This window comes from Ostrea edulis, chromosome 6, assembly GCF_947568905.1.
Source record: "Ostrea edulis chromosome 6, xbOstEdul1.1, whole genome shotgun sequence".
Taxonomy (NCBI): domain Eukaryota; kingdom Metazoa; phylum Mollusca; class Bivalvia; order Ostreida; family Ostreidae; genus Ostrea; species Ostrea edulis.
In genome coordinates this window covers 71764323-71792303 of record NC_079169.1, presented here as the reverse complement: position 1 = coordinate 71792303, position 27981 = coordinate 71764323, and the positions used below count along the sequence as shown (strand labels likewise).

The 27981-nt window shown below is 36.8% G+C and overlaps 1 protein-coding gene across 3 annotated transcripts in view; it reads right to left on the bottom strand.

Moving 5' to 3' along the window:
- Positions 1-27981, bottom strand: part of LOC125645756 (TPR and ankyrin repeat-containing protein 1-like) — an 86840-nt gene that overhangs the window by 20556 nt on the left and 38303 nt on the right. For all 3 annotated transcript variants that reach the window (XM_048871560.2, XM_048871559.2, XM_056140670.1), the window contains exons 12-25: positions 26883-27244; positions 23160-23331; positions 21846-22172; positions 21250-21522; positions 17029-17194; positions 15744-15970; positions 15029-15289; positions 11024-11179; positions 9750-10003; positions 8890-9246; positions 6907-6999; positions 5536-6445; positions 2570-2943; positions 1511-1998 (exon numbers count right to left, since the gene is read on the bottom strand). In XM_048871560.2, the coding sequence (XP_048727517.2) occupies positions 1511-1998; positions 2570-2943; positions 5536-6445; positions 6907-6999; positions 8890-9246; positions 9750-10003; positions 11024-11179; positions 15029-15289; positions 15744-15970; positions 17029-17194; positions 21250-21522; positions 21846-22172; positions 23160-23331; positions 26883-27244 (4420 nt within the window). The remainder of the gene's footprint in view (positions 1-1510; positions 1999-2569; positions 2944-5535; positions 6446-6906; positions 7000-8889; positions 9247-9749; positions 10004-11023; positions 11180-15028; positions 15290-15743; positions 15971-17028; positions 17195-21249; positions 21523-21845; positions 22173-23159; positions 23332-26882; positions 27245-27981) is intronic.

Sequence of the window (27981 nt, the reverse complement as noted above, 5' to 3'; positions counted from 1 at the left end):
TGCCAGTCTCTCCCTATGTCCATTAATGGTCATTATGTACTGTGATGCGATACCTTTAAGAAGATTATTGTGACACAAGATCCTGATATTTTTTGTGAATATTTGAGCAGGGAAAATTGTTTTATTCAACAAGCATTCCGAGAGTATTGCATAAGCAATACATGTCCCCATCTGGACCCCCATTACTTGATGACTGGTCTACTTAATATTTAAGAGAACGTTCATTTCATGTTGTTTGACCTTGAACTGAGACCCAATACATTGGTACTAAGTCAACATGTTAACCAACGTCGAATTAGTGTAATGTTTTGTTGTTCATGCAGTTGAAACATGTAGTTTTTATCAGGGATGAAATAGTCTTAGTCTCTGGACAAAATATGTGCAAGAAATATTTACATAATCGCTCAAATGGAACACAAAATAGCACACCGATATAATGTTTGAATAATCGCAATTGCAGAATTGCGGTAAATTGAGAACTGCCGACGTTTTAGACTTCCCTCATTGACTACAGGAAAACACTTGTGACTTTTGGTCTAAAAAATATAGGATTATAGGAATTTTTTTTAAAAGTTTATAGGGCAAATACAGGGATTTTTACAGCAGATTTATAGGAATAAATCGGGGTTTTATTAAAGAATTTGTATAAAAGTTCATTGTTTCTGAATATAGGAACCTTCAAGTTTATAGGAAATTATAGGATCTTGACACCCTGCTTGTGTGATTAATAGATTTGATATACATTTTCATTGATATGTTCCTTATGTGATTAATGAGCTTAAAACGTCACATTAACGACATTATCTTTTACAAAATCAGCAATCGAAGCTCATCGACTGCCTCTATTCAGACGTCCTACTTTTACCACATTTTCATCAGAACACAATCCCGATGAATAAAAAAAACTGTAAAATATAAATATCGATTTCTTCAAAACTTGTCCATCATCAAAAGTTACGAGATTCGAACTTGATCTGTAGTTTGCCACTCTGAAACTATAATGCAAGTTTCAAATGAATCCACACAAGCATAACAGAAAAAAGGTCTGGAAAACCAATATGGGACAGACTTACAGTCAGATGGAGAAGAAAGCTATAGTCCCCTTTGGTTTTACAAACCGCTAGGGGACTAATATGTGAACATGTAATATGGTAGTAACCCAGCATCATCATTTTTGTTTTCTTTTATATAATCAGTCACATTTTAGTAAGAAGAAAATAAAGTTGTATGGCAAAACATCTATAGACTTGGCCCTCATACAACAACTGTTTTGTTTGCCTTTAGGCAACAAATCCTTTCTCTGATCAAACAAAACAGCTGTTGTCCTTGGATACAGTCAATAACTGAATATTTATTTTTTCAAATCATGAAAATTTAACCCCATGAAAATAAATGATTTCCCAGAATTCATGTCATTTGCAAGCCTAACTTTCTTCAACACCCTGGATCTTAGTTTCAGGAGAACTAGTGTAATATAATGAGGTTATACATATGTGGTTTAAGTACAGACCTGTTGTAAACATTCTGAACCAAATCTGTCTCATCAAATACGAAATTCTGCTTCTTGAAGTGATTGTACTTCTTGAAAATCTCATAAATATGTTCTCGTTCCCCCGAAAAATTCGGAGCTCTTTTTCTTCCCAAGTCCAAGTACTCCTTCTTTGAAAGGAACCCTTCAGCTTTTGATAGAGCTTCAAAAGACCCTCTGATGAAGGACATGATCTCCATCCAGATCAGCGATGGATGATAGCGCCCTGAATACTTCTTACTGATTCTGGGCCACACTTCCTCAGCAAATACTTCATATGTGACCTCTCTCCTGGGGTCCACTTTTCTGCACGGACGGTCACCACGTTCTTGGTCATCATCACTGTCATTATCATCCACGTCACCATCTCGATATTGGTCATCCTCATCGTCTTCATCATCTGACTCCTCTTCTAGAATGGGAAGAAAGCTCAAGGATCCATCAGATTCTGTCCATCCTTGGACATCCACCTGTAAATGGTATCTCTCATAGTTACACAACTTGAAAAGATTCAGCCAGAGTTGGTTTGCTCACACACCAGACTCTTCCAGTTAGGTATAATGGGATAGCGATTTCTTAGGCTGTGTATACTGTGTGACGTCATTGTAGAATGATGAAAAAACATAACGTCAAACAGTTCAAAACAAGAACGTAAACATCAAGTTCATTACTTTACACTATACTTTGAACAGAGTCTCACTACTTTTTAGTGATCTTTTGATCATTTATGTTTAAAATAAAATTCATACTTTTATGTTAATGTTCTTAACGTCAACATTTTCAAGCTTTAACTACGAACTACTTCTTTAGTGTTATTTGCCCGCTTGATAATCACGGACTCACAATACACACACCTGTATGTTGTACTGCGTCACATAGAAGAGGTCTATAAGTAGGTGATGTAATGAGGCCTCGACGGGGAGTTTGGAAAAGATTGTAAATGTTATTTTCTAGACACAAAACACTAAAATAGTGAAACATTTATACACTAAAACACATACAAAATACAGCATCTAAAGAGCACTATGTATCATATTTCACCTTTAGACTTCCATCTTCATTCCTGTCAAAGAAACAGGGTGGCTCTAATGAAGCATCCAACATTAGAAGCAGTTTCTTGGATGTGGTGAACACCGGGAATTGGAAATCGCTGATGTCCTGTATCCTGTTGGGGAGTGCCTCGGTCTCCATTGCAACATAGTTCTTGGCTACATCACAGGCATGACTGAGCTCCTTAAAATTTTTCTGGACTTCACTACACAGTACAACATTCTTCGTGATGAATATCTGGTGGAGATGGTCATATAGTTGTCCCTCCTCTTCCTTTTCTTCTTCTTCATTCCCTGCATCTGCTGGGACCGGATCTTCTTCAATGGCCTCTTCCTCTAACTCGTCCTCTCCTGCCTCGTTTTCTCCTAAATTTCAATCATACACAAGAAATTCCATTAGCTATCAAAAGTAATTAAATATCACGGCCTATTTTGATAGATGCCACCTAAAAATGAGACAAGTTATGCACAAAATGTATTGTCATTCAAGAAGCATTATTTGAGTTCACTCTGTTGTGATTCATCTGAAAAAGATGTTATAAGCAACATCCATGCATATATGTCACATTCAGCATTAAAAATATGACTAAAACCATGCATATATTATCTAATGACCCATTATCCATTCCTTACTTATCTGAGATGACAAAAAATTTCATGCATCCTAGATATTGATCACTAGTTTATAAACAAACAAGAGTACCGCAAACGGTACATAATACATTCGTGAAATGCTTACATAGGGTGTTTTTCTTGTATATTTTTGCTTCAGGTATTATCAGCCATCATGAGGCTGTGACAAACTTTCATATGAACAAAGGGTCTTAGCTTAAAAATCTAGATTTCCTCAAAATGGACCAAGGTCAACAACCTGTAATTTTTTCAAAAATGGAAGAAAATCAAAATCCTTCCCCAGATGCACATCTTCAATACCCATACAAACACTCCACAAAATAAGATGGTCCTCACTTGAAAACTATGGGAGGAGTTGGGCGGATAAATTATGTACCCTCCAAATAGACTAAGTTCAACAACCTGCAATTTTCTCAAAAATTGTAGAAAATCAAAATCCATCTCACATGCACATCTTCAATACCCATACAAACACTCCACAAAACAAGAGATGTTTGTAAAACACACATGCCACCCATGGTGCAAAACTGAAAAGGGTTATACACACACCTCATTTAATTGATAGTAGTATCATCAATTCAAAATATTGAGCAGACAATATCTTCCTATGTCAAGAGTGAATTGACCAAGTGACCTAAAAATCAATAGGGGTCATCTACTCCTTATGCTGTACCAGTGTACCAAGTTTGGTGTCAATCAAGCAAATAATTCTTAAATAATAGGAGACAATATATTACTATGTCCAGTTCAACAATTGACTTTTGACCTCAAAATCAATATGGGTCATCTTCTCCTGAAGATGTACCAGTGTACTAAGTTTGATGTCTGTCAAGCAAAAGGGTTATCAAGATATTGAGTGGACAGTATATTACTATGTCCAGTTTAACCTTTGACCATGTGACCTCAAAATCAATAGGAGTCATCTCCTCCTGAATATACACCACTGTACTAAGTTTGATGTCTGTCAAGCAAAGGGTTCTCAAGATAATGAACAGACAGTATATTCCAATGTCCAGGTTGACCCTTGACCTTTGACCATGTGACCTCAAAATCATTAGGGGTAATCTTTTCCTGAAGATGTACCAGTGTACCAAATTCGATGTCTGTCAAGCAAAGGGTTCTCAAAATATTGACCGGACAGTATATTCCTATGTCCAGTTTGACCCTTGACCTTTGACCTCAAAATCAATATGGGTCATCTTCTTCTAAAGATATACCAGTGTACCAAGTTTGATGTCTGTCAAGCAAAGGATTCTTGAGACATTCAGTGGTCAATATATTCCTATGTCCAGTTTGACCCTTGACCATATGACCTCAAAATCAATAGGTGTCATCTTCTTTTGATGATGTACCAGTGTACCAAGTCTGATGTCTGTCAAGCAAAGGGTTCTCAAGATATTGAGCGGACAGTATATTCCTATGTCCAGAGTAGACTGACCTTTGACCTTTAACCTTTTGACCTGAAAAACAATAAGGGTCCTCTTCTTTTTATAACCAACCCATATATGAAATATCATTACAATCAAGTGAATGGTTCTCAAGATATTGAGCGGACAACTCATGGTCTACCACATGGGGTTAAGACCAGCAGTTTGACCTTGACCTTTGACCACCTGACCTGAAAATCCATAGGGATCATCTACTCTCTAAGGAAAGCCTCTGTATCAATTTTGGCTATTATCAAGCAAAGGGGGCAAAAGATATTGAGCGGACAACACATGGGCTTAAGACCAGAGGTTTGACCTTGACCTTTGACCATGTGACCTGAAGGTCAATATGGATCATCTATTCTCCAAGGGCAACCCTTGTACCAAGTTTGGTACTTATCATGCATAGGGGTTAAAAGTTATTGAGTGGACAACACATGGTCTACCACATGGGGTAAAGACCAGTAGTTTGACCTTGACCTTTGACCTGAAAATCAATCTCCAGGGGCAACCCCTGTACCAAGTTTGGTTGTTATCAAGCAAAGGGGTCGAAAGATATTGAGAGGACAACACATGGTCTACAGACTGACCGACCAACAGTTGCAAAACAATATGCCCCGTCTTTTTCAAAGGGGGGCATAAAAAGGTCGAAATGGATCAAAATTGTAGCATGATCTAGAGTGACCCACAAAGAAGCTACACAGCAAGTTTCAGCATGATATGTGAAAGGGAAATGAAATTATAAAGAGAAAACCCCGAATGGACATACAGACATTGTTGTACCATAATACGTACGGGCGTATAAAAAAGGAATGAAAACCTGAATTTTTTCCCATTCATTTCAATTCCCCCCCCCCCCCCCCCCCCCCCACTTTCATCATATCAATAATAGTCTTACCATCAGCATTATCTTCTTCCTCTTGTCTGAAGATCTGACACCGCGGCAGTAGTTTGGCATCGGCTTCTGTTGCTCCTGTCCAGTACGTCACATACTGACTCCAAAGTCTGTACAAGCAGCAGGTAGTTTTCCCGGTCCCACTACGACCAAGCAACAAAATGGGAGCCACAGACTTCAGGTTAATTATAGCATGTTCTAAATCAGTCACTCTAAATGGAAAATCCACCTTGACTTCAAGATTTTGTAACACATGGCTAACTAAGTTGGAATCAAAATTGTAGAATTTCAAGATGTGGTATTCTGTTTCATTGGAGCTGGCAGGAGGGTAATACCTCTGTAAGTTTTCCTGATATTCTTGCAAGGCTTTGGGATCAATGTCCATGTCACTCTCGGCATATATCATGGGAAATCTCTTCTTTGTCTTTCCTTGAAACTGGGACTGTTTGACCCCCATTAACTTTTTCTGTATGATGCATTCCTCACCTCTGAGGTGAGACTTGGTTATGCGTTGTACAGACTTGAAAATCTTGTCATGGTCAAACACAATGTCCCACACTCGAATGACCTCCGAGTAAATCCTCCCTCCCTTGACTGGCTGATCAACCCCATCCTCTGTATACTGCAGTCTCTTCTCAGCACTCTCACTCAACCGTGGAGAGAAGGCAATCGCCAACTCCCATATTATCCTACTGGCTTTACTGAGTTTTGCTTCATACAGTTTTAGAGAGTCAGGGACATTTTTTAGTTCTTTACACAGGTGTGTCCTCCATTCTCCCTTTGCCAGGAGCTGAATTTTGCGCATGATTCTCTGCTTCAACTCGGGCAGAAGTTTCTTATCTCTCAGAGTTCTCCAGACATCAGCAGTGCACTCTACTTCCCATTCCAAATTGTCAAACACTTGTGGATCAATCTGCAATAACAGAATACCACATAATTTCATGCATAAACACACTTTCCCCTCTTAAGCAGATTGCACAATATATGGCACTAAAAACTCTTTTCATCAGGTTACAACTGTGTGTTTGCAATACTTCTGTAATTTGGTCAAATGCTCAATATATATTGCTAAAAAAAATTACCTTATTGCATTAAAGCCTACTAGTTTGTAAAGTACTTAACTCTTGTGTTCCTTAAAATAATGAAGAAATACTGGGAAATATTCACCCGTTTTATTTTCATCCCTTTCGCCCTCATCATTGGGCGAATTTAAGACTGGACGAAACTGTTTTCTCTCATCTCTCTTTCGAAACAAATGTGTCTGGGTAAATTTAAAACAGAGTGAAACTGCTAGCAATTGTAGAGAGTTGAAAGTAACACGGGATGAAAATAACCCTGTATACAGTAGCCAACTGAAGCTTTGATGTTGTTCACCTGTAAATCCCCTTCCTCCACCCCATCTATGTCTTGATCCTCCTCTGGTTCCTGGGCCTCTTGCTCGTCTACTTCTTCTGGTTTTGCAAATTCCTGTTTAAAATCACCCTTGAAAGATCAGTGCTTGAAACACATTGGCAGGATTCTGATACAAACAAGAGTTGTCAGAAGACAACATATAGCTCACAGGGAAGCATAACTCTACTTAGCCATACCTCTTAGTTCAAAAGATATGGCCAAGGTAAAGTTTTAGAAAAGAAGGTCAAAATTCTACATTCCTTGTTCAAAAGTCTTGGTACCAAATGAAAGGCCTGGTCATCAGAAATCTTTTTGTGAAATATTAAAGCCCTTTCCCTTTTGGTTCAAACAATATAATCATAATTAAAGTTTTTGAAAAGCAGTTCAGGTCAAGGTCAAAACACAGAGCCAATGTAAAAGTATTTGAAAAGTAGGTCAAATTCCACGATAAAAGTCACATGATCAGAAAGAAGTCTTGGTACCCAATGAAAGGCCTGGTCACAAGGAACCTATATGTGAATTATTGAAGTCCTATCCCAAATATGTAGTCAAGGTTAAAGTTATTGAAAAGTAAGTCCAAGGCAAAAGTTATTGATACCAAAAGGCCTGGTCATAAGGCATCTATGTATGTAAATATCCCTTGATTCCGTTATAGCCAAAGTTATTTTTTCTCATTAAATTGTGACATTGACACCTGGATCATGACAATTAATTCTAAAATATACAACCAGTAACAATTACCAATTTTTTGTCCCCATCCCTAAAAATTTACCTTTCTTGAGATCAAGGTTTGTCTGCCAGTCAATCAAACTTTCAATGATAGAGCTCATTTGATTAACAGGTGAAGAAACCATGGTCATTGTTTCAACAACAAAAGAAGCCAATAACTATAAGACTTCTTAGATCATGAAGCACAGAAGGTTACCCATGTTTTGAGAACCTTTACATGTCCAGTTGCTTCATCCCCATTGGAATGCAATACTAAATCATTTCAATCCAGAAGTCCATAATTATGATTAATTAATGCTATAATTAGAAGATGATTAAGGTTAGGGTCAGGAATATGCAGATTTAAGTAATGAACTGAAAATTTGTAACCTCCTGACGAAAATCTGAGGTCATTAAAACAATTTCATTGTGCACTGTCCAGCAATTTTTTTCAATATTGTCATAAGTCTGTAATATCTACATAAAATGGAGTTTCTTATATCAAAATGTTTATGCATCGACAGGTCATACCAACACATAAAGCATGCTCTTCTATCTAAATTTCTTTCATGAATTATGCAAAATTAGTCTAATGCCATGCAAGGGTAGTTGGAGTGGACCTTCAAAAATAACTTTAAATGATGCATAATGTACATGCATTGCCATCTTACATGCCAATTGTTGAACATTTAACACAGTCTGATAAACATATTTTTAATATTTACATAAAAATGGTAATGTCAGATTTCACTAAACATTTCAGTCTCAAATATTTTGTCATTTCAAATACTAAGTATTTTCAAAAAAGCCAACGAAAGTATGATTTTGAATGAAACGAAAATCAAGAGGTGTTTAATATTATACCGTAATTGGAGTAGATTACAATTCAATTGTTCATCTTGATTGTTTAATACAACAAATATGCTGGTCTTGTTTTAATTAGAGGTCCCTCTCTAATATTCTGGTGTAGTCTTAATTAGAGGTCCCTCTCTAATATTCTGGTGTTGTCTTAATTAGAGGTCCCTCTCTAATATTCTGGTGTTGTCTTAATTAGAGGTCTCTCTCTAATATTCTGGTGTGGTTTTAATTAGAGGCCCCTCTCTAATATTCCAGTGTGGTCTTAATTAGAGGTCTTCAAGATGTTTAGTACTTACCACAGATTTCTAGAGGTCCTTCTGGTGTGGTTTTAATTAGAGGTCCCTCTCTAATATTCCAGTGTGGTCTTAATTAGAGGTCTTCAAGATGTTTAGTACTTACCACAGATTTCTGTTTTTCTTCAGACGGTTCCTTTTTTCGCTTGAAGCTTGGAATTTCATCAACCTTTATGACCCTGGGATTGAAGATTGAGTAAGGAATATCCGGTAAACTGTAGATCATGTCCTCTATGTGTCTTTTTATGACCTCCTTCTGAATAGAAACCACTAGCTTGGGCTTCCTGTCTTTTATCGCCTCTGATTTTGGAGGTATTTCCTCCTGTCTTTCATACAGTATGACATCCTGCTCACTTTCCTCTTGGTCTTCAGAGGGAGTTTGAGCATCAGAAATTTTTGACAGTTTCGGTTTCTGCTTCTTCTTTGGTTTTACAACTCCTCCAACAGATGCCAGACGGAAGAACTGAAATGAAGTAAACTGCTACATCAAATGTTTGCTGAAGAAAGAACTAAATCTGGTATGAGCCATTACATACTCCTTGATTATGTCGAAATAGAAATTGAAAATTTATGACATTTCTATATACAGTGAAACCTGATTAATCTGACGAATTTTTTGTCTATTAAAAAATTTCATGATATTGGATAGCAAACAATTGCAGTTTTACAGAAAAAAAACAAAAAACCTTTGGACTTGAAATCATTGTGATGTGTGATTTGATCATGTACATCAAATTTCAAATTTTGAAACAACATGCAGGTGAATATATGAAATACACATTTAGAATATGAATTTTAGTAAAATGCTAGTGACACATGAAAAAAATTATTGGCCAGGAGAAAACAGTTTAGGAATAACAGCACTGTACCAATGGTCATCTCCCCGACTTTATGAATAAATTGACCTAAATACCTGTAACCTTCTGTCTCATCTCCCCGACTTTATGAATAAAATGACCTAAATACCTGTAACCTTCTGTCATTCTTTGAGTTCAGGTAGTCCTTGGGCAGCTTCCCCTCTGTGTTGTACATGGATGCATTGATTTTTTTGTCACAGAGCAACTCTGTGGCTTTTTGTGTGGTTGCACTATACTTGGCTTTCGCTACTAGGTGGAACAAACCATCTCCCTCAGAGTTAGTCTGCGAGGGGTCCAGCATGGGGTATTTTTCTGGGTCTTTTTCATATTTATCAAAGAACAAATTGAGGATAGAAAAATTTCCTGTCGAAAAACAAAAATATTGCTCAATATTTTTGAAGGATTAAATCAACTCCATTTAAAACATCTTTGATTTTTGCTTAGGGTAATTCAAGAAGAAAATGATACTGACCTCAGCATCTTATCTTCTTCAATATCGTGTTTTAAAAATTAATAAATCCCAACAAAAAATCATAGGAGCATGTGGTCTAAACCCATAAACAATGGATTTGGACTGTTTCCATGAGAATATTGCCATTAATAGGAATGAATTTCTGTGGTTGAGCCAATGCAATTGAAACAACATTAACGAGTCAAATTTCATTCAATTATTAACTTCTCTGAGGTCATAATAATCATTATAAAGTTCTTTTAAAACCAATGCAATGGACTGCAAATAACTACAACATTCTAACACTAAAACAAAAAATCTAATAATTTGTTTTCATCAAATCAAGCAAATAAACATTCAAGATTTGGGACTTTAAAACTGAGATCAGTACTTTTGGAGACAAGTACACTTTTGATCTCAGTATTACTTTTAAAAAGGGAACAAATTTTGAACTAAAAAAGAGGCCCAATTATACCTACAAACATTTTTTCTTATTCAAAAAGAAGCACACCACAATTCACATTATCAGTCCATGTAGGACTGAAATAATGAGTGGAAACGGATTATTTAAAATTCTCCAAGTCCAAGGAACATCACTCTGCTAAAAATTATCTGATTAAAATATTATAGTTAACTCGACTTGTGCATTATCATGATACATCTATTATCTCAAATTTCAATTCAAAATGTTCATGTATGACGGAGATGATGAATGAAAACTGAATTGTTTGAAATTTTCTACATTCAAGTAGCATAACTCTGCCAAAATGTTTTTGACCGGAAACAAATACAAGTTTAACCTGTATATTCTCAGGAATGATTGAAAAAGGCAACACCATATGCCCCAGCCATATCATGGTGAAGGGATAAAAAGTGAGACTGATGTCTAAAAATGTGCTGTTGCAGTTTTGTGACCCACAAGCCAGACTTACCTTTGTCTCTCTCCAGGGCTATGGACAATGCAGCATGAATAGGTGTGTCTCCTTGATTGATTGTGAGATGGGCGGGGTTAGCATCCCACTTAAACAAAACTTCCAACACTCTGAATTGACATTCTTGTACTGCAGCAAGGATTGCCAACTTTCCCTCTGTAATTCAAACATGTTCACTAAATTATCATCAACAATTTAATCATAAATGTCACACGGGATATCTATGAAATGAAATCTACATATCATACTTGCTATCACACAAAATCATACTAGAACCGTCATAATACTATACAAGAGGCCCCATGGGCCACATCGCTCACCCGAGTCACCTCAGCCCTGCCATTGTTCAGTTGTTGTGATTTGTATCAGATTTTTCAATCATTCTTTATATTCCCATGTAAAATTTTGACCCTATATTGTGGCCAAAAAGATCACAAAATAACTGAAAATGAATTATCATAACACAGAGATGCCTCAACACCAATATGACTAACATGATCTTAACGTTGTGGATTAGACCAAGATCTCAAGGTCATAGATCATGGTATGATATGAAAGATCTTGCCATAAGAAATCTACGTACAACATATCAGAGCTCTATCTCAAATAGTTAAATGAATCTTCCAAGTCAAGGTCGTGTCAAACACTAAAGTAATTCAAGGTCTTGCCATAAAAATCTATACATAACATAACGAATATACATATATATATATATATTTATATATATATATATATATATATATATATATATATATATATATATATATATATATACATATATACACACACACACACACATATATTATCAAAGCCCTATATTGAATACGTCCAAAAATTTTTAATATGTTACATTTTCTTAAAGACTCCATTTTAAGTTAACACCCCCAAATGGTAAGCCGCCTGTCATTCAAACATTTAAGGTTGATCGAATCCTCATGTGATGTCATAGGGTTTTGCAAAATCTTTATTTAATAAAATTTTGCGCATGATAGAAATATATCTTTCAGAGGAATTTCAAACACTGAATAAAATAAAAAATTTGGTAAACTTTTCATACTGAAAAAGTTTTTATTTTCCATAGATAATCAATTATTTTTAATTTAAAAAATGTTATCAAGGCAATAACTCTTATGCTGGAATTCCCTCTCCTGCATGTCTATATGACACAATGATTTCCCTAATATCCACAATTAATTTTTATATACCTATGAATTAGCAGTTTTCTTAAACTGTTGACAATTAAAATTTGTCATTTCAGCAAGTTTTTATTAATTTTCATTATTCTGTTTAACGAAAAGGTGTGATTTTTTTATGTCGATATATACTTCTGTTTTTGTATGTCTGACATCTTTCAAAAGGCAGCAACATACACATTTTCTTTGGTTAATTGTTAAATTAAACTATATTGTGTGGAAAGTAATACAGTTTTTCCACTTTTAACCATTAATATTGATAAGTCACATAAGGATCCATCCACCTTAACAATAGATTTCAGGTGGAGTGACATCCCCAGACTGTGGTCTGGAGGGACCCTAGAGAGATGTTTTGATAGCAATAACAGTCAATTAGTACAGACATTCTTTAGATCTTGAGGAAGTCCAGTGTACCTGAGGTTTGATAGTATGGACCTGTCCACAACTGCTATTTTCTTGCAATTATTAACAATGTAATTTTAATAAAATTGTATTCTTTTCTCCTCTATATACATGTATTATAAATTACACAATTAAAAATCAAACAATACTTTGCACATTAATTTCTAAAACTTGTAACTTACTGAAATAATTCATATTATCAATTTATGATAGCTTTATATTTATGAAAGAAATTAATCAGTCAGCCATTCAATGAGAGAGAGAGAGAGAGAGAGAGAGAGAGAGAGAGAGAGAGAGAGAGAGAGAGAGAGAAGAAACAAGAGGCCCAAGGGCCACATCACTCACCTGAGTTACCTTGGCCCATATCTAAATACTTTCCATATATATTTGCATGTAAAACTTTAGTCTGTATTGTGGCCCCAACCTACCCCTTGAGGCCATGATTTTTACAAACTTGAATCTGCACTATGTCAGGAAGCTTTCATGTAAATCTCAGCTCTTCTGGCTCATTGGTTCTTGAGAAGATGATTTTAAAAGATTTTCTCTATTTATTCTCATGTAAAACTTTGATCCCCTATTGGCTTTTGGCCAACTTTGGTTACAACTGGCCCAGTGGTTCTTGAGAAGATGAAAATGTGAAAAGTTTACAACGCCAACTGACAACAGACAAATTTTGATCAGAAAAGCTCACTTGAGCCTTCGGCTCAGGTGAGCTAAAAAGGGTGGTGGGTATAGATTGTGTGTCAGCTACTGTTAGGGATACATGTACAACCATTATACAAATACTATCACCACTGAAACTCTGCAGACGCCCTTGAGAGATGTCCTGTGTATGTCAAAAGTATACACAATACCCTGATCTTTTGGCCAGGTAAATAACAATGACCATAGATGAGCTCCACCCACATCCACTGATCCGTGAAGAAACCATACGGTATTCTTTTTGGGTCTTCAAAAGTAGGTCAAATTTCAAGGTCACAAGGTCAACGGTTATAGTATTATGAAATAAAAGGTATTTTCAGAAGAGATTTATATACAGAATATGAAAGTTTTATCTAAAATAGTTCATGAGATATTCAATAGGTCATGTCTTTTTAAAAGAAGGTTCAACTCCCAGGTCCAGGTCAAACGTCACAAAATGAGGTCTTGTCATTAAGAATTTATTGTTTAAAATATGTTTTTAAATATATTTATATTTCCTATAAATATCAGCATTTAAAACTCTAATCCCCTATTGTGTCCCTACCTACCCCTGAGGGGCCATAAACTTAACAAATTTGAATATGCAATACATCAGGAAAACTTTCAACTTTTCTGGTTCAGTGGTTCTTGAGAATATTTTAGAAAGTTTTCAATATATACTTGCATGCAATACTTTGATCCCCTATTGTGGCCCCACCCTACTCCCTGGGGCCACGTTTTTATTAAAAAAAAAAAAAAAAAAAAAAAAAAAAAAAAAAAAAAAACAACTTGAATCTGCACTATGTCAGGAAGCTTTCATATACATTTCAACTTTTCTGAACCAGTGGTTCTTGAGAATTTTTTTTAAATGACCCAACCCTTTTTTGCATTTTCATGATTATCTCTCCTTTGAAGGAAACATGGCCCTTCACTTGAACATACTTGAATCCCCTTCACCTAGGGATGTTTTGTACAAAGTTTGGTTGAAATTGGCCTGCTGGTTCTGGATAAGATTTTAAAACGACCCCACCCTACTTTTGAATGTGATTATCTCCCCTTTGAAGGGAGCATGGCCACTTCATTTGAACAAACTTGAATTCCCTTTACCCAAGGATGCTTTTTGCCAAGTTCGGTCCCTTTACCCAAGGATGCTTTTTGCCAAGTTCGGTTGGAATTGGCCAAGTGGTTTTGGAAAAGAAGTAAAAAATGTACAAGTTTTCAGACAGACGACCGACAACAGGTGATCAGAAGAGCTCACTTGAGCTTTCTAAACAATTATTTTCACTGTATGAGCTATAAACCCTGCCCTAGCACCAGAACCCCCATGAATTCACATTCAATTCTAGTAGAGGCATACTTGCTTATCATTAATATAGACACACACTTTGTCTGCCATAAATTCTTGAGTAAAGAAGATTTTTCATAAAGTGCATTGTATTTTAAGGTTTTGATCCCACCTCTCGGGCCCCGAGGGTGCAGTGACCATAAAATTCACAAATTTAGTTCCCCTTCCCCCAAAAATATTCCAAACCATATCTGAAGAAAAATGATAATGTATGAATAAGCTGATATTAATGCAAGACAGACAACAATGGACAACTACCTAGTACCAAGCACAATCACAATCCTGAGTGACTCATGTGACCTAAAAAGTCTAGATATGCTGATTCCCCTGGGGCTACAGAAACAGGAAATAAAATGAAGAAAAGCTTTCAAATTGAAAACATGCCTCTCTCTAATTCAGCTCCTCCATTTAGCATGCAATCCACTATATCAACTAACACTTGCTCAGCCCCTTGAAATGAGGAATGTCGAATGACTTTGGCCACAGACATAGATTTGGCAAAGTTTGGTAAGGCCAGGTCTCCATAATGAAGCCTGAATTCTTTCACTGCAGCATGGACTTGTCTCCACTTCTCATTGCCTGCCAGTCCCTGGATAATCTGCTCATACAGCTTGCTTGGTATTTTAACAAGTTTCTCAGGAATTTCTGTTTAAAGAGAAAGCACTATGATAATGGATATGATTAGTCATGCAGTGAAAAGTTTTCTGTGAGCTGCAGCATTCCCTACTTTATTTGTTCTATAATTAGTCAGTGAAAAGTTTTCTGTGAGTCTCAGCATTCCTTACTTTATATGTACTATAATTAGTCAGTGAAAAGTTTTCTGTGAGCTGCAGCTAATTAGTCAGTGAAAAGTTTTCTGTGAGTCTCAGCATTCCTTACTTTATTTGTACTATAATTAGTCAGTGAAAAGTTTTCTGTGAGTCTCAGCATTCCTTACTTTATTTGTACTATAATTAGTCAGTGAAAAGTTTTCTGTGAGTCTCAGCATTCCTTACTTTATTTGTACTATAATTAGTCAGTGAAAAGTTTTCTGTGAGCTGCAATATTCCTTACTTTATTTGCAGAATGAGGTTAAGGAGATATCTCCAATTCATGTTACCTGGATTAAGTGATCTCCCAAGAGAGCTGATTATAATGCTTAATGCTTTCTTCTCCAGTTCTTTGTGTTTATCCGACCTGTGGTCTTTTCTCAGTATCTCCGCCAGACTTTGATAGCCATGCCTCATGTTGTTTTCCTTCAACTTCTCCTTAGCCTCTTCTATTCGCTGTTCACAGTAACTAGCACAAGAAGACTCCGGTGTTCTATTCCTCGCGGCTTCTTTTTTCCTACCATAAGAAAAGGTTTACGTGTGTGAGATACGAACTCAGATATCCTGACCTTAGTCAAAATTTCAATCATGGCAAGGTGCTTTTTAACTAGATCACTGAAACTCAAACTTTTAAAATAACAATCTGGTGATATAACTCGTCTACATGTAAGCTTAAAATGCTTCATGATCCTGAAACCTGATGTATCTGATAACCAACACCTCAACACCCTTACTTCACAAAAAATTGCTGATCTTAAACACAAGTGTATGTAGCTCGGATGACAAATATTTCCCTAGCTTATGTTATTTCATTCTCTGTTCCTAGGATTTCAACAATTGCTATGAATGAAAATGACATTCCAGTTGAAAAGACATATGTTGGTAACTGGGAGAAAGATATTGTTTCAGAATTTAAAGACCAAAGTGCAGAAAACAATGATAGCAGTGACAGGAATTTTTTTTACAACTAATGAAAATAATTCAGAAATTTGTGGCAGAGACAACAAAGTTTTGAAATTTGTTTCAAAATTGAGAACTTTGTTAAATTTAATGATCAAAGCATTATGTCTGCTATACTTGAAAACAATGACCAAATGTAAAATCATGTTTAATAAACAGCATTCCACACAAACCAAAATTGACTCATTTTTAAATAAGAAATGTTTGTTAAACATATATGCCCCCCGTGGTGCAAATTTGAATTAGATCCCATACCTGACAATTCCACTTTCTGATCCCATACCCAACATTTCCACTTTCTGATCCCATAACCAACATTTCCACTTTCTGATCCCATACCTGACATTTCCACTCTGATCCTATACCCACCATTTCCACTCTCTGATCCCACACCCAACATTTCCACTCTCTGATCCCACACCCACCATTTCCACTCTCTGATCCCACACCCGACATTTCCACTCTCTGATCCCACACCCGACATTTCCATTCTCTGATCCCCTACCTAACATTTCCACTCTCTGATCCCCTACCTGACATTTCCACTCTGATCCCACACCTGACATTTCCATTCTCTGATCCCACACCTAACATTTCCACTCTCTGATCCCATACCTGCTATCTTCTTTAGCCTTCTCATTTTGCTGCTGTCGTTTTCTCTCCATCTCCTCTCGTTTCTCTTGCTGTTGAAGTCGATGGAGATCCTGTTGTCTCAGTCGTTCCTGTTTCTGTCGTTCCTGCTCCTGTTTAGCTTTCTGCTTCCTTACTTCCTTTTCCATGGCTGTAAAATGTGAAAATCCCTTCATTAAGAATTCACAATTACAATGAAAGTTGTTTTAATTGTAGAGAACTGTTATCATAATAGTCACATATAATACACAATTAAGAACACAAGCACACAACATTATCATGTTAGGGCTGTTCCAGAAATGATCAAATGGGGGGGTCGGGCGGCAAACGATATTTTTTTGTGTGGGTGGTCGTATTTTTTCATATTTTAATTGGTCCGTGGTTGGACTGTTAAAAAAATATTTATTATGGGTAGTGGGTAGTTTCTATTGTTTTATTTTGTGCCACGTGGGTGTTGAGTTTTCAGAATATTTTTATTGTCGCTCTTGTCGTGTTGGTTACAAAACGTCGGAGGGAAAATTGAAAACGTGCTTTCGAAATCGGAAGTAACATAGAACTATTCGAGTTGTCGCTCTTTGCAGCGCATAACTTTCCATTACGGCACTCTTCAAATTAGAGGCGCGTTTAGTAGGGTTCCTTTGGACGTGATGGCCAAACTTCCACCAGAGTTCGTTTGCTCACAAACCATCTATTCGTAGGTGACGTAATGAGGCCTCGACGGGGAGTTTGCGTGATGGCGGCGAACTCTGTTCTGTAGATTATTACAGTTTACAGTGCATCGATTTTGGGAATATTTTGAAACCAATAAGTATTCCGTTTTCTAATAAAAATAGGCAAACCTTAGTTGATTTATACGAGGGTACCGATGCGTTATATTTATCAGTCGGTGTGATGGTGATATAGAGGCCTCCGGGCGCGGGCTCCATTAGAAGATGAACGATTCGTGGAAAAACATATCCATACCCATTTCATGATAATAGCATCGTTTGGACTCCCAATCTTTCCAACATTCCCGCCATAGATGCCTTTGATTGTTGATGTGACATCGTTTCTTCAGAACTACTGTGATACAATGTCGCACTGGCATTACCGCGTCATTGACTAGAATGTGTGTCTCGAAAACCTCGCGAGATTTGTACCGTTTTCATTTTTAAAAATATTTTTGTGGTGGGTCTGGTTATTTTTTTTTTTTTATTAGATGGGTCATTGTAAAATGAGTTTATTAATTTGATGGGTCATGGGGTAATTTTTTATTTTTTTTTATGGGTGCTTGGTATATACAAAAGGTGCCTCCCGACCCCCCCATGTATTTATTTCTGGAATAGCCCTTAGGCTAAAAGAAATTAATTTAAAGATTCTCTGGCCATATTTTTAAAGTAAGTTTCAGTCTTGATAACAAAGCTACCCGTAAAGTATCCAATCAAGCAAACAATGTGGCCTGTACAGCGTCTACAAATTTTCTCTATGAAGTCCCATAGTGACCTTGACCTTTGACCCTAACGTCAACAGGGTTCTTCTCTTGATAATAAAGCTATATGTGAAATGTCAGATCAATCAAGCAAAACATGTGTCTACAAGTTCATGGTTACATATACACACACTCACACCCACACACGAATAGTCCTGTTACTATAACCACTCTCGCAATGAATTGCAAAGGAATAATAATTATTTTACCAAAAATTTTACTTTTGATTTCATAAAACACTTCAGAATCTTTATCAAATGGTTGAAAGAGAACATTGAGTTATTCCTCTTTTCAGTAAGTTGCTAAAATTGATCAAAGCAGTTGAAAAACTAAACATTCATTTTTTTTGGCCTTAGAAATACATGTACAGTTGATCTTGTATACAGTCATCCACAGGAATATCTCAAGAAACATAGAATCTCTGATTAATGGTTGGTAATATTTTCTGATTATGCACCTGCATGTAGCAAATCAGTAAATCACTGCAGATTTGATTATCGCTACCTTTGATGGAAAAGTACATTAATATTTCATTTACAAGAAAATATTGATTTGCTTTTTGAAATTTTACCCAGGGCATTGTTTTCCCCTTTGTCAAAATATTAAGGTTTTTGTCTCAATATATTTGTAGTCTATGTTTTTTAAAAATCTGGACTGCAAAACTACTGCTCAGGCACTAACTACAGAAAACGTGAATCAGATTTATATCATTCAGACAATATCAGCACTTTGGCATTCTAAAACAAATATGAATAAGATCTTAGATCTTGCACCATAAAAACTCGCAGTAAAAGTAGTTCAACTAAATTCTACATTTAAATACCGTATATACTCGCCTATAAGTCGGTCCGCCTATAAGTCGGTTGTATTTTTTAAGGTTATTTTGTAGGAATTTGCCATTGACCCGCTTATAAGTCGGTACAAATTTTTGTCAGAATCGGTTGACAATTTCAAGTCAATGCTCTAGAGTTTTTACTTATGTTTCAAAAAATATTCTGAGAAATTAATAATTATGAGGTGCTCAATATCCAAGCCATATCTGTTTGGGGTTTAAACGCAACCCTTGATCTATTATGGACGATTCCTTGTGTACCTAAGCAATTATGATCTCCTAATTACCAGTACCTGACACAGTGTTTACTTAGTGGCACGCGCCTCGCGAAAACTGAATTATGGGATTCCGGTGTAATTCATTGTATCAACAATAGAGTTTTTAAGAGTCAAGAATGATGATCTAAATTATCTGTTAACAATATTCAATCTTTTATGAAATATATTTCAAAAATATTTTAATATTAAATTGGGTTCGTAATTCAATTTTACCGATAAACGATAGATTAGTTGAATTGAAAGTATTAGGTATGTAAATAATTTTTAACTAGATAAAACAAGAGGTACTTTGAGCAATGCTCACTAAGAATACCCCCTGCTTACCCCAATCTCCCAAAGGGTGTTGGTAATAGGTATAAACTACCTCTTTTCTGAGTGTAAAAAACAAATGGCATGACAAACCGAACCATATTGCTACTTCGATGTCCAGTGCGCGGGACCTTTGACCTTTTGACCCCAAAATCGATAGGGAACATCTTCATCCCATGGGTAGTCCATATGTATGATATGGTGACTGTAGGTGGAAAGGATAACGCTTTAGAGCCTGGAAACCATATTGCTACTTCGATTTCCAGTGTGCTTGACCTTTGACCTTTTGACCCCAAAATCAATAGGGAACATTTTCATCCCATGGGTAGTCCATATGTATGATATGGTGACTGTAGGTGGAAAGGATAACGCTTTAGAGCCCGGAAACCATATTGCTACTTCGATGTCCAGTGCGCTTGACCTTTGACCCCAAAATCAATAGGGAACATCTTCATCCCATGGGTAGTCCATATATATGATATGGTGATGGTAGGTGGAAAGGATAATGCTTTAGAGCCCGGAAACCATTGCGTCTACAGACGGACGGACAGACAGACGGACAACCCGATTCCAGTATACCCCCCACAACTTGTTGCGGGGGGTATAAATATGTAAATACTTGTACTTTATACATAATTTTAAAATACATAAACAATACAATATGTCTAGATATTTGTGAACAATAATCATTTATGTGGTAGTCCATGATAATCGTCGGAGTTTTTTAAAAAACACTACATTACGCCACCCAGAAAAATACCAATCTTCTTAGGACGCGCCTATAAGTCGGACATAGAGTTTTGGACCAAAAATTGACTCCCAAAAATCCGACTTATAGGTGAGTATATACGGTACTTTCAGCAAAATATAATCTTGTAATAATCACAATTATGCTCTACCCTTGTTTCCCTTCACTAAGTGCATGTGATCACATTAGTTACCTGCAGCATTTAGTAAGCCTTCGACTTTTAAATGGTACGACTTGATAAAGATGCTTGAATAAATCATGCAACCAATTCATAATGACCAAAAAATACAAGTAAGCCTGCGACTTTTGAAATGGTACGACTTGATAAAGATGCTTGAATAAATCATGCAACCAATTCATAATGACCAAAAAATACAACAATGATTTTGTATGAAAAACAGAACACGCAGACGGCCATTTACAACATTGAAATCATATAGTGTTTTTAACTAGGTGGAATTAAAATGATTGCAGCCTACTGGTGATTAACAAATGGGCTGACTGCTATGTGAAGTTTGTATATATTCTTTGATGAATCTATTTCTTGTTTCTTTTATTCTGGAACACTAACCTTCCTGTTCTGTCATCCTCTGATGTAGTGAACTGATCGCCTGGCCTTCCCCTCTAGGTAGATACTGCACTGCATACTTCCCAGCTTTATTTTTCATCATGGGATTGACCTGCATCTCCAACAAGATATAAATGATCTCCAGTCGAAGTTGTGGTCTTGTGTTTGCCTCTTTGGTGGCCACGTGAAGGACCGTGTTTCCATGGCTGTCTTGTAGGTTCTTTTCATCATTCTCTTTAACTTTCTCCACAATATACAGGAATAATTCAAGAGTACCTTGAAATATCAAGTTAGTGCATACACTGGACCAATATCAACACTAAAATCATGGTTCTAACATGTGCATTTTGTAAAAGTCCTGCATTTACGTTGATATTTCCAGTATAGAATAGAATACTTTATTTCTAATTCAGAGTCCAAAGTAGACAAACATAAGATGATTACAACAATGAAGAGAAGAGATGCCAAACAATAGAATATGCATATTTTAATTGATAACAACAACTGACAAGGTATACTCAAGAACCCATAATTCAAAGTTCAAAATTGAATTGACCCTACCATCAACAAATCTATGAAAAGAATGACTTAATATTTACCAGTCAACAAGGTCATCCTGACCACAGCATGAAAGTAAGTGTCCCCTCGTTCTAGCGACAGTGTGTGATAGTCACTTCCTCCTCGAATTAAAAAAAGGATCACCTCCAACAGCCAGTCCTCTGTAACAATCTGGTCAAGGACGCACAGGGACTGCAAATTCACTCTCATCTCGTGGTATATATTGATATCTATTGTCCTTTGACGATACTGGAAATAAGCAAACCTGGCACACTCCCATTGTCCCTTACATACCAAGTCATAACTGGTCAGTGCCCAAACCTGATTGTTACAACCTTTCAAATTCAGTACGGGGAACAATCCACCACCTGAAATAACAGCCAAGTTTCGTTAATTTATAGAACATACAGTCCGTGTGAATGGGTGAGGTTTAAAAAAGTGTTGGACCCACCACCTAGAATAACAGCAAGTTTCGTTAATTTATAGAACATACAGTCCGTGTGAATGGGTGTGGTTAAAAGTGTACGACATTTTACTCTTTAGGTGCCAGAAAGTGGCAGGACATGTCATTGTTAGTCCTTAAGATTCTTCCAAGATTCAAAACATGATAAAAAAAATCGCTAAAATGCATCAAAGATGCGTATGGCTGAGTTGCAGTTTGGAAAATTATGCATGCTTGCATTCACGAAGTAAAAACATGCACGTATTTAATATAGTTTATAAGTATGAAGCTTTGAATGGCCGCAATAGGTATTCAGTGTGATAATGACCTTGACCTTTGGATTTCAAAAGCAACATAAATCTTGAATGTCATCAGGATTTGAAGTCTGATAAACATGCACCAGCAAGTACATGTATAAAAGTTAGAGGCAAGCTCAAATCTACAGTATATAGTGAAAAAGAGACCATAACCTTTGACCTTTTGACCTCAAAATAAATAGGAACCTTCCTCTTTTGGATGTGATCAAAATATGCAAGTCTGACAAAGATGCACCAAGTAGTATGAAAGTTAGAGACCGGAAAAGCTCAAATTTATGGCATTTAGGGACAAAGTGACCTTGATTTTTGGACCTCAAAATAAATAGGAACCTTCCTCTTTTGAGATGTGATCATGTCATGTAAGTCTCACAAAGATGCACCAAAAAGTATGAAAGTTAAGAGACCGGACAAGGTAATTGTGGACGCCGCCCGCCCGACTGGACGCCCATCCTTTGCCAAAATAAAAGCCGAGATTTGCTACACAACTCGGCTAAAAATTTCAAATTCCCTAAACAGTTGCATCATTCCAGATCATAACACATCATCAAATCCATTTTGTAGCAGACAGTGTTGTCAGTCTGTTTCAGAAAACTTACTTTGGCCAAGTTTCTCCTTGGGGATGCTGTTGGACACTTCTCCGAGAATCTCTCTTCGAATACTGAGATTTGGCCCTGTCTCCTCTAACTCATTACACGCATTACTGAAGGCCTGGAGAGCTGCACTGAATCTCCCAAGTGCTGCCTGTGCATTGCCCACTCTTAAGTGGGACTGTGATCATTCAAGGACAAAATCAGAACTTTAGATGATGTATAGAAAATAAGATTTTCACAAAAAAATGTGATATTTTTCTCCACAGCAGATATAAAATAATTTCTGACATTCATAACAAGAGGCCCATGGGCCACATCGCTCACCTGAGTCACCTTGGCCCATATCTGAAGACTTTCCATATATATTTGCATGTAAAACCTTAGTCCCTATTATGGCCCAAACTACCCTTTGCAAACTTGAATCTACACTATGTCAGAAAGCTTTCATGTAAATGTCAACTTCTTTGGCCCAATGGTTCTTGAGAAGAAGATTTTAAAAGCTTTTTCCTATATTTGTATGTAAAACTTTGACCCCCCCCCCCCACTTGTGGGCCCCATCCTACCCCCGGGGGGGCCATGATTTGAACAAACTTGAATCTGCACTATGTCAGAAAGTTTTCTTGTAAATATCAGCTTTTCTGACTCGGTGGTTCTTGAGAAAAAGATTTTAACTATATATTTGTATGTAAAACTTTGATCCCCCTTGTGGCCCCGGGCATCCAACCCCCGGAGCCCATGATTTGAACAAACTTGAATCTGCATTATGTCAGGAAGCTTTCATGTAAATCTCAGCTTTTCTGGCTTAGTGGTTCTTGAGAAGAAGATTTTTAAAGTTTTTCCCTATATATTTGTGTGTAAAACTTTGATCCCCCCTTGGGGCCCCATCCTATCCCCGGAGGCCATGATTTGAACAAACTTGAATCTGCACTATGTCAGAAAGTTTTCATGTAAAAATCAGCGTTTCTGACTCAGTGGTTCTTGAGAAGAAGATTTTTAAAGATTTTTCCTATATATTTGTATGTAAAACTTTGATCCCCTATTGAGGCCCCATCCAACCCCAGGGGCCCATGATTTGAACAAACTTGAATCTGCATTATGTCAGGAAGCTTTCAAGTAAATCTCAGCTTTTCTGGCTTAGTGTTTCTTGAGAAGAAGATTTTCAAAGTTTTTCCCTATATATTTGTATGTAAAACTTTGACCTCCCCTTGTGGCCCCATCCGACCACCGGGGGCCATGATTTGAACAAACTTGAATCTGCAATATGTCAGGAAGCTTTCAGGTAAATTTCAGCTCTTCTGGCCCAGTGGTTCTTGAGAAGAAGATTTTTAAATGACCCCACCCTATTTTTGCATTTTTGTGATTATTTCCCCTTTGAAAGGGACATGGCCCTTCATTTGAACAAACTTGAAAGCCCTTCACCCAAGGATGCTTTTGGCCAAGTTTGGTTGAAATTGGCCCAGTGGTTCTGGAGAAGAAGTCGAAAATGTGAAAAGTTTAACAGACAGACGGACAGACAGACAGATGGACAGACAGACAGACAGACGGACAGACAGATGACGGACAAAAAGCGAGCAGAAAAGCTCACTTGAACCTTCGGTTCAGGTGAGCTAAAAATTATAGAATTGCTATGAAAATGACCTGTAGAATATACTTATTTCACATTCGAGGCTAAATGACCTTGTAGAATATACTTATTTCACATGCGAGGCTAAATGACCTTGTAGAATATACTTATTTCAAATGCGAGGCTAAACAGAGGAATTTTCGGATTCTGTAGTGTATTCATCTTACTAGATCTAAAATCATCAATACGCGCAATATCCAAGCAGCCTAGTAATTGTTTTCCTTTGTTGAACTCTTAGATAAGGTGAGGCACAAACAATTATTTTCAAACACATGCAGTAGGTACAAATACTTATCAATGTGTTTACACATTACCTAGAGGGTGATTACATGTACCAGCTATCAAGCAACCACCTCCAAAACTGCTGGGAAATACGAATTACCTTAAACCACCCCCAAAACTGCTGGGAAATACGAATGACCTTAACCACCCCCAAAACTGCTGGGAAATACGAATGACCTTAACCACCCCCAAAACTGCTGGGAAATACGAATTACCTTAAACCACCCCCAAAACTGCTGGGAAGTACGAATTACCTTAACCACCCCCAAAACTGCTGGGGAAATACGAATTACCTTAAACCACCCCCAAAACTGCTGGGAAGTACGAATTACCTTAACCACCCCCAAAACTGCTGGGAAATACGAATTACCTTAACCACCCCCAAAACTGCTGGGAAATACGAATTACAGTGGAACCCCGTTATTACGTTTCCCCTTTATTACGTTAGTCCGCATATTACGTTGGAATTTCAAAGCACAAAACCATTTCTTAACAAACCTATATGAAACAGACCTCGTTATTACGTTGTCCTAAAATGCCAGGACTCGGTATTACGTTGTAAAAATTCCGACAAAAACGTAATAAACCCCTAATTATGCAATAGTGATTCTCAAAATAATAAGCCATTCACACCTTGACTGCCTGAGGCAGTCACCACGTAAATTTCCTGGTCTGTTTGGGGATTAGAGACGCTTGAATGATCACGCTTCGATAGATCTAGCAACATCAATACAGGTGAATACCCCGTATAGAAGCCAGTGATAAACAATTAAATAATGTTTATTTAGAAATTGTACTCTATGAAATTTACTTCATTTTTCATATTTTGATAATCAAAGAAATAATTTCTCAACCACCTACGTGTTCAGCATAGTGTGATTACCTTCGCTATTAAAACTCTATTCACGGACAGCTTTGGTACCAAACAAGAAACAAGATTTATCGTAGCAATGTTACAACCGCTTGGGTAACTGCTTGGACATAGGTGACTAAAGGTGTTCAATTAAAAAAATTGTTCGTTGTTTGGACATGCAGCTTGGGTGTTCGTAAATCTCGTCCATACATATACCAATCTATCGGCCGATTCGTGCACGGCATTTACCTCAGTGAATATTTTAAAATCCCTTGATGCGCACGTGATTTTAGTGCCATCATTTAGCGTTATAAATGAAATCTTCGTGCATCATAATTATATTTTTTTATGTGGATTGCGCTTAAATTGTTCTCCGTGTTTATCGTTGGTGAGAAGTGTGTAAGTGTTGGGTATCGTGTGCGTTTTGTGTCTATAATTTTGTTGTTTTTTGGGTGGGATTTTTTTTTATTGTGTTGTGTATTGTGTAATTATAGAACTTAATAAAAACGATGTTTTGTTATTTTTTTAATACGAATGTTGAATATGAACCGGAACGAGTTATTGAGAGAAATTTACATGAACGCATTGTTTTAAAGTTGAACAAAATGGCGGTCCAAACGAATGCAGAAAAAGCAACGTTTATCAAAACATCCTTATGTATCCTACACCGAAATAAAGAAAAGGGATAAGAACATGAAGAATTACGGACATTAAAGATAAGATGTAAATAAAACAAAGTATCATAGTCTTTTAAACAAAGAAACAGTAAAGATATATTCACACACCCCTTCACGGAGTACCAACGGACGATATACAATTTCCAAATGATATTTTTAATGGATTTAACTGGGAACGTTTATTACGTTGCCCCCGGTATTACGTTATTTTATCGTGACAAAATGGAAAACGTAATAACGGGGTTCCACTGTACCTTAAACCACCCCCAAAACTGCTGGGAAGTACGAATTACCTTAAACCAGTGGCCATCAAAGCCCACACTTTCTACAGCAGCATCAAATGCTTCCTCGTATCTAGCCATTTTCAACAGACATTCTGCTTTGTTGCCATATATCACAGCTATCTCGTGGTTTTCCACTTCATCCTTACAGCTTCCAAAGATGTACTCCAACAGGGAAGTGTACAGACCCAGAGCATCTTCTATGCTGCCTTCTCTGAACAGCTGATTGGCTTTAGATTTTATCTCTTGTATGCGAGAGTTTGCTTTGGTCGTCAATGATTCACTTTTGGAAGATGATTCTGGTCTGGTTTTTTTGGCTGTTGGATTCTGAGATGTTTCCGGTGGTTTTTCTTTGGGTTTCACATTTTCTGTGGCTGAAAGTTGAAATGGATCAAATTTGCAACATGATCTAGATTGATCCACAATTAAGCTACTCAGCTAGTTTCAGCTCGACATGTGACAGAGAAATGGAAACACAAACCCTCCAATGGACGGACAGACAGATGTACAGAAGGGCGTACAGACATTGCTGTACCATAATACATCCCATCTAAAGATGGGCATATAGAAAAATTGGGCATACTTAAAAGTGACATTCAATCACAATGAGCATCACTGACCCTGCCCTTGACTGATGACCTGTATGAAATATACTTTTGCCTTGGACTAGCTAGAATATAACCTTCTGTAAAAGAACAAGGTACGGTTGTATACATAAAAAGGCCCCAAAAAAATTCTCTCTATAAAATGTGTCTGGAATTAACCTTAATCAGCGTTTTAAGAAAGTAAAATAAATGCCAGGTATACTATGTCAACAAAATCAGAATGATAGTCCTAAATGGATAGCATTATGACATCATGAATAAGACATTTCCCGCCTTTTTCTCAAAATAAGCCTGAAAACTGTCAAATGTCATACAAATTATTGCTCAGGAAAAGATGTGCGCATTTGTCGAGCAAAATGAAAATGATATATATTGTGTATTATTTTGAGATGAAAAACATGCTTCAATATGAATTTGCTCGACGCATGCGCTGTATGTTTTCTAAAAGGAAAACCACCTGAATTTGTGGATATTTTCATTGAAAATGGCATTTTTGCAATTGTATG